Below are 7,790 nucleotides of genomic sequence, written 5' to 3' on the forward strand. Positions count from 1 at the left end.
GAGCAGTGAAGAGACATAATCTAAGTTGCATTTGAAGACTATTACTCTTGCAGCAAAGAATAGATATTTTAGATAAATAAGAGAGTGGGATAAGGGAGCTGGTTCAGAGGCTATTACAGTTCAAAGGTAAGTGATGAAGACTCACACTAAGATAATCACAGCATCAGATAATCACAGAGACCCAGCCAGATTCCAGAAACTCTATTCAGTTATAAATGACAAATAAGCGTTGGGGAGAGAGAAGACTTAAAGTGGGTCATAAAATACTACTTGAGTGACAGAGAAAACACAAATGAATAGGCAGGTGTTGGGTGGGGATAGAGGATGGCTAGGTAGAGGCTGGTATTGTAGAGTGGCAATGTCTAGAACAGGTTCACAAATTCAAATATCTACATGAGCCAGGTAGTTAATGCAAGGGAAAAAAAAAAAAAGAGTGCAAGCCAATAGGTGGTAGTGAGGACTATGGTAAACTGGAGACAGGAGCCCCTCCTGATGGAGGCAGCAGGTACTCAGCTCCAGATGTTTGTTTTGTTGTTGACTTCTGCTTTTTGTTGTTGATTTGTGACTTTGGAGACCCCATGTGTTACAGAGTAGACCTGTTCTATAAGGTTTTCTTGGCTGTAATCTTTATGGAAGCAGATCACCAGTCCTGTCTCTTCTGCAGTGCAGCTGGGTGGGTTGGAACTACCAACCTTTTGGTTACCAGCAAACCATTTGTGCCATCCAGGGACCTTTCCAGTTGCTTGTTGCCATCGGGTAGAGGTATGTCCAGGATCATCATGTTTACTTTTGCAAGAGATCCAGAAATTTGTTTTTGTTTTTTGTTTTTTTTTCAATGGTGAAATCCTCTGGTTTTTAACATAGCACAGCCAAATAAAATACTTGAGGACAGCATTCAGTCTTCAGTCTGCCAGATGGGACCCTGGTCAGAAGACTTGACGGTAGAAGTTTGGAAGGTTTAGGGAAAGAAGCCCAATGCACTCTCCCAGAATACCAGACACGCTGCTGGTGAATGTGTAATGGATAACAGGGGATTTCTCTGCCATGTCCCAGATGTCAGCAAGATTCCTTCCTGCAAAAATCACACCGACAGGATAAAACCTTGGACTCATCAGCTGAAGTTTTGTGTCTGATTCTCAGCCCAGAGAGTTTGTCAAGGAAGGACTGATGTTTCACCTGACTTTCCTGTCATCATACAGATGAAGATGCAGTCAGATCCATTGGTCTGACTCACTGTAATACAAACAAGCACGCACAGGGGCTTAGAGAGAGCTCAGAAACTACTTTGTAGTTGAAATAAATTAAAAACAAAAACAAAAACAAAAACCTGTTACCATCTAGTCATTTCCAACTCATAGCAACTCTATAGGACAGAGGAGTACAACGGCCCCATAGGGTTTCCAAGGAGCAACTGGTGGATTCAAACTGCTGACCTTTTGGTAAGCAGTCAAACACTTAACCACTGTTGCCACCAGGGCTCCAAAGTAAGCTGGAGATCTTAAGCTGAGGATGCTATAGGAAAATAAGGCTAACTTATGATTCTTAAAACAGCCCTGATTTTCGGTTTGTTTGTTTGTTTTTTGTTTTTATTGCAAGGATGGTGGGAGTTCAGTATAATGTAATGGCTTCCGGGGGTCAGCTTCCAGGGTTACAACATCAGCTCTGCCACTTACTAGGTATGCGGGCATGAGTGAACTGCTTGACCACTCCAGCACTCAGTTTACCCATCTTTACAACAACGAAAATTTAAATCCCTTCTTTACAATTATTGCCGACATAAACGAGGACAGAGTCCTCATTGCATAGCAAGCAAATCTGTTGCCCAAGGTATTTTGACCTAAGTAGGAAACAAACAGAGGTGCCCCGCTCAAAGATGGCGGCTGACCTTGCCACTTTGAATGTGTGTCACTTTCCACAGTCCTGCCAATACTTCAGTCTCCTGCCTGGGTCCCAAAAGTTGCAGGAGATGGGATTATTGGCAGGACTGTGGAGAGTGACACACATTCAAAGCAGCAAAGTCGGCCACCATCTTTGAGCGGGGCACCTCTGTTTGTTTCCTACTTAGGTCAAAATACCTCGGGCAACGGATTTGGTTGCTATGCAGTGCCTACACTGCCCTCATTTATGTCAGCAATTACTGAACCATTCTGAACGGGTTTGAAGCCCTGGTACCAAAACTCATTTGGTGGCAAAACCTTACTTGATCAAAGGAAGGTGATGTATAATCTTTATTTATCCCATTTAGTGTAAACAGTCAAACATTTTGCTAAGTAACTATTTGATTTATGCATTTATACGTATTCATTATGCATTTATACATATTTCAAACATTTAAAAATAAATTTTCAATTACAGCAGGCTGCCCTGTTACTGCTGGAGGCATTATATCATGTATGGTGTACATACCCTATTAATCCATTGCCATCTAGTTGATTCCGACTCATAGTGACCCTATAGGACAGAGTAGAACTGCCTGTCAGGGTTTCCAAGGCTGTAATCTTCAAGGAAGCAGACTGCCACATCTTTCTCCTGTGGAGCAGCTGGTGGGTTCGAACCACTGACGTCTCGGTTAGCAGCCAAGCATTTGACTACTGTGCCACCAGGACATGCTATTAGACCTTTAAAAGTCTGAGAAATTCCAAATGCCTAAGCATACTTGGTCCCAAAGATTCTGCCTAAAAGCCTGTGGATCTGTGGCTGCACATTCATTCCTCATGGTATTGCTATGAGGATCCAATGAGACAATGTGTGTGAAGGGCTAAGTATGGTGCCTGGCAGGTAAGAGGTGCTCAATAAGTAGTTCTAATAGCAATAATTGTTATTGTTAACAGGACACTATTATCACACATATTGGCATAGTGACAAAGAACATGGACTTCCGAGCCAGTCTGCCTGAGTTAGAATTCTAGTGCTGCAGAATGATCTTGGGCAGGTTCCCATTTCTTCACTTGTAAAGTGCAGTAAATGGAGTACCTACCCCATAGGGTTTAGTGAGGAGTCAATGACAGAATACATGCAAAGCACTTTCAAGAGTCCCCAGCACCTAGTGACATCTATTATCATTTCTCTTTCTTCCTCCCTCCCTACTTTTAAAGTAGCTGCTCCATCCTTCTATTGAGACCATCTGTTGGGTAATTGACTAGATCTGTGCTTTTCAACTGGGAAATGAGGAGTTACATGAAGCCACAGGATAAATGAGGCGTATCTCTGTCAATTCTACTTCAGACTTCCAGTGGCAGAGGTAGCGGTGGGAGTCTAGTAGGCTTAATTATATCCCACAAGGATGCCAGACCTCAAATTTACCAAGAATTTTTAAGATAAACCAACCTGAGAGGATGGAGGTTGACTTAAAAAGTTCTGTGAGGTAGCTGGCAGAATTTCCAATGACGTCCACCAGCAGGGCTGTGAAATCTGAAAGACAGGCGAAGAAGGTTTACATTTCTGATTCTGATACTTGAGGCAGGAAATATATTGTTTGTGGAATTCTCAGGATAGATTTTACAAGTTTGATTTAGTTCAGTGAGTTGAGGAATATTAACAGTCATACAAAGAATACTACCAATTCTGAAAAAAAAAAATCTAATTTTAAGTCATGTGGAAACTTTTGATCCACTGTTATAGTCCCCTTTCTCCTTCCATTGCTCTCTTCCCCCAACTCCTTCTCTGCCAACACCAAAGAGAAATGAAAGGTCACATTGCTGAATAATGGTTTTTCAGGGGTTTCCACCAACCCCTGTTATCTCATCTAATTGTTTTCGAGTACCAAATCCGTCTGAGAAGCAGCAGATCCACAGATACGTAACACAGAATTCTGGATTCTCAAAATGCAGTGTCAAGTTCAGCAGTGGGTTATAAAGTATAGACTATCAAAAGAGACAAGGGCCCTATTGAAAATAGCACTAGGAACCTCTCCTTTTGCCCACTTTCAATGGGCTGATGGGAGAAGACTAGGACAATTTTATAATATTTCAGCCTGTTAAATCTTTGTGAACTCTCTCTTCGAACAGGGTTTGAAAAGAGCCATTGCTTAACATGGCGGGTGCCATTGGCCAACGAAAGCTCCTAATATACTATGAGCCAATCAGCTTCCACCACTGCCTCTATTCATTTAGCATTCTCTGGGATCCAACAAATTCTTGGCTTCTAAAGCAAGCAATGTGGATTCTAGGGGCCCCAGACAATGATTTTCTAAAGAGGAAGCTTCTTGGGTCTGCCGGATAATTTCCCAGTTGGAATTTTATATACATGTTTCTTTTGCTAATTAACAGGAATATGAGCTTGGGCAGAAGCAAGTCAACATGACCTTAAAGGACTGAAAATGCAGCACCCAGAGAGGCAGGTGAATGTCATGTGACAACAAGTGGAATGTTGACCAGCAGGAGGTGGGCACTACTGCCTGTGAACCAGAGCAATGTGGTAATATCTCCACAGACATGTGGTTGATCTCCTGGATGGAGAGGTGGTAGTACATTATACTGGTGTAGACACCTGCCTATGCAGAAGTAGACAAAGTTAGTACATTCCTTTCTATGTCTCTTTAGACCAATCTGTTTTCAGTCACATTGAGGAAATTGAGGAAGGATAGTATCTCATTACTCACTCCATTTATTTTCTTCCTACTTTTCAAAATTCTCCTTTGTTTACTAATTCATTTATCTAATAAACAATCATTGAGTGTTTTCAATGTGCCAGACATATGGTGGGCACTGGAGAAGAAAAATTGTGTAAGGAACCATCTTTGCCCACAGGAAACTGAAGTTAGTGAGAGAAGCAAACTCAAAAACAGACCAATAAACTACAGTACTGGGCTCCATTATTAATATTGCCTAGAAGCTATGAGCATGGCTCTGGAGCCAAGACACCAAGGATAGAATCCCAAGGTGCAGAGAGGTGATGGAACTTGCCCAAGCTCCCATAGCTGGTACATGATAGACAGCTGAGCTCTGTCTTAGGCCAATAATCGGCTCTTCCTAGGGGAACATTGCTGCTCATACAATCTCTTAATCAACACATTTTGGCAACTCTCCCCTTAGAACTGCCTTCAGAATCCGCTTACAAGGCTTGGAAGAAAATCAACTACCATTATATCAAAGATTTTCTTTGTTTTGATAAAAAATTTTATTGCCTAATTTACTACCAAGACTCATTTATGGATTATTTTTGACTACCTTCAAATATACATAAAAGGTAGGAAAAAACTTTTTTTGCCTATCCCATTAGCCATGACTAAAGACTGTCTGTTAATATTCAGTGTTGGCATGGATGAGGAAAAACAGATACTCAAACATTGCTGGTAAGAGTATAAATGTATGCAATATTTCTACAAGAAATTTTAGCAGTTTGAATTACCACAGAATCATTTTCCTGTCAGCCAACAATTCTATTTCTAGGGCTTTATTTTACAGAAATAATTGGGCAAGTACTCCAAGTGATTATACACAGGTGTCATCACAGTATTGTTTATACTTGTAAAAATATCAGAACAAGCTAAGTTTCCATCAAGAGGAAACAAATGAAATGAGTTATGGTACATTGTTTCAACAAACACTATACATTTTGAATGAAGGATGAGGCATATTTATATTCATCGGAATGAAATAAATTTTAGGACATACTGGATTAGTCTTAAAAGTGTATTATAAAACTACATGAAAAACATGGTAGATACTGATGGTTGTCTCTTAATATCCATTCTCCCCTCTTCCATTAATAACAGAACATCAAATTTTAGTTGGGCACATGGAGGTTGAACATAAAGAGTACAATTCTAAGTGTGCTTTGGAGGTGGATGTGGCTATATGACTAATTTCTGGCTGACTGAACATAAGAGGAAGAACCGTGAGTGAATTCCAGGCTGTGACTTTAAAGGGAATGGATGTGTCTTTCAATTCCTTTCTCCCCTTCCTTCTGGCTGGAGTGTGGATCTGGTGGCAAGCCTTCTTCTACTATGAGAACAAGAGTAACATCTTAGGGAAGGCAGAGCAACAAGCTAGAAGGAGCCTGGGCCTCCAAACCATCAAATCGTCACGTTTGGGGCCATCGAGTTGATTCCAACTCATAGTGACCCCATGTGACAGAGCAGAACTGCTCGATAGGGTTTTTTTGGCCGTAATCCTTATGGAAGCAGATACTCCCTCTGGGTGGGTTCAAATCACCCACATTTCAGTAAGCAGCCAAGTGCTTAACCTTGTACCACCAGGGCTCTTTCACACCAGCCCTGAAATGCTTAACCAGTTTGTCACACATGGAAGCAATTAACTTCCACCTTCTTTGTTGGCTTGTTAGGCACCTTCAAGTTGATTCTGATTCATAGCAAACCCATCCAGTGGCTCTGTGGGAGAAAGAACTGATAATCTGCTTTACAGCTAAGAAAACCCTATGGGGCATTTCTGCTCTGCCTTATGGGGTCACTATGAGCCTACCTTCTTTAAGCCACTGTATTTTGAGGTCACTTGTTATGGTAGCATGGAGTCCCTGGGTGATGCAAACAGTTAAGCGTATGACTTTTTTTTTTTTTAATTGTGCTTATGTGAAAGTTTACAGCTCAAGTTCATTTCTCATGCAAAAATTTATACACATTGTTTTGTGACATTAGTTGCAATCCCCACAATGTGACAGCACCCTCCCCCTTTCCACTCCGGATTCCCTGTGTCCATTCAGCCAGTTCCTGTCCCTTCCTGCCTTCTCATCCTGCCTCCGGATAGGAGCTGCCCATTTGGTCTCGTGTATCTGATTGAACTAAGAAGCACACTCCTCAAGTGTATTATTTTCTAATCTTTGTCTGAAGAGCGGGATTTGGGAATGGTTTCATTTCTGGGTTAACAGAGCATCCAGGGCCATAGTTTCAGGGGTAAGTGCTTGACTATTAACCAAAAAGTTGGCAGCTGAAACACACCAAGAGACACCTCAGAAGACAGGCGTGACAATCTGTTTTTGAAAGGTCACAGCCTATGAAGCAGTTCTGCTCTGCACACATGGGGTGGCCATGAGTCCAAATTGACTCAACAGCAACTGGTTTTGTTTTTCTTTTTTTGGTGGGGGGGTTTGTTACAGGAGCCCTGGTGGCACAGTAGTAGCGCCTGCTAACCAAAAGGTCAACAGTTCAAACCCCCTAGCTCCTCCTCAGGAGAAAGATATAGCAGTCTGCTTGGAAACCCTATGGGGCAGTTCTACCCTGTCCTATAGGGTTGCTAGGAATCAACTCAATGGCAATGGGTGTGGTTTTTTTGGGGGGAGGGTGGAGGTTATGGTAGCATAGCCTGTGTTCTAACTAATGCAGAGAATGGTTCCTTATATGTAGAGCGGGATGGGTAGATAGATAGGTTAGATAGGTGGGTTAGATGATAGGTGGGATAGACAAGTGGATTAGATAGATAATGTTGGATGATGTTCATTAAAATGTTAATAGCCATTACCTCTGGATGTTGAGATATCAGATATCTTTGTATTCTTGGTTGTACCTGTCCATGTTGCATTGCATTTTAACATTACTGTCTATTATTTTAAAAATTAATAAAAATTAAGCTATTTCCATTTTGGAAAAAAAAAGAAAACTATGTAAATATACTCTCACCAGAAGTCTATGTCCGAGTTGAGAATATTCAAAAGAAAGTGATCCAGACCTGAAGATTATCCACAAAAACGTCTTCCCCAAAGGCTTTGACCAATGACACAATGTACAGCCTCTCAGGTAGGACAGCCTCTCAAGGCAGTGTACAGTCTATCAGGGTAGTGTACAGTCTCTCAAGGTAGTGTACAGCCTCTCAGGGTAGTGTACAGCCTCTCAAGGC

At 41.6% G+C, this 7,790-nt stretch overlaps 1 protein-coding gene across 1 annotated transcript in view; it reads right to left on the reverse strand.

Moving 5' to 3' along the window:
- Positions 1–7,790, reverse strand: part of HHLA1 (HHLA1 neighbor of OC90) — a 32,564-nt gene that overhangs the window by 12,596 nt on the left and 12,178 nt on the right. The window contains 3 exon segments of the mRNA XM_004373037.1: positions 980–1,072; positions 1,177–1,233; positions 3,328–3,411. Of these exon segments, the coding sequence (XP_004373094.1) occupies positions 980–1,072; positions 1,177–1,233; positions 3,328–3,411 (234 nt within the window).

Source organism: Trichechus manatus, unplaced genomic scaffold, assembly GCF_000243295.1.
Source record: "Trichechus manatus latirostris isolate Lorelei unplaced genomic scaffold, TriManLat1.0 scaffold00022, whole genome shotgun sequence".
Lineage (NCBI taxonomy): Eukaryota > Metazoa > Chordata > Mammalia > Sirenia > Trichechidae > Trichechus > Trichechus manatus.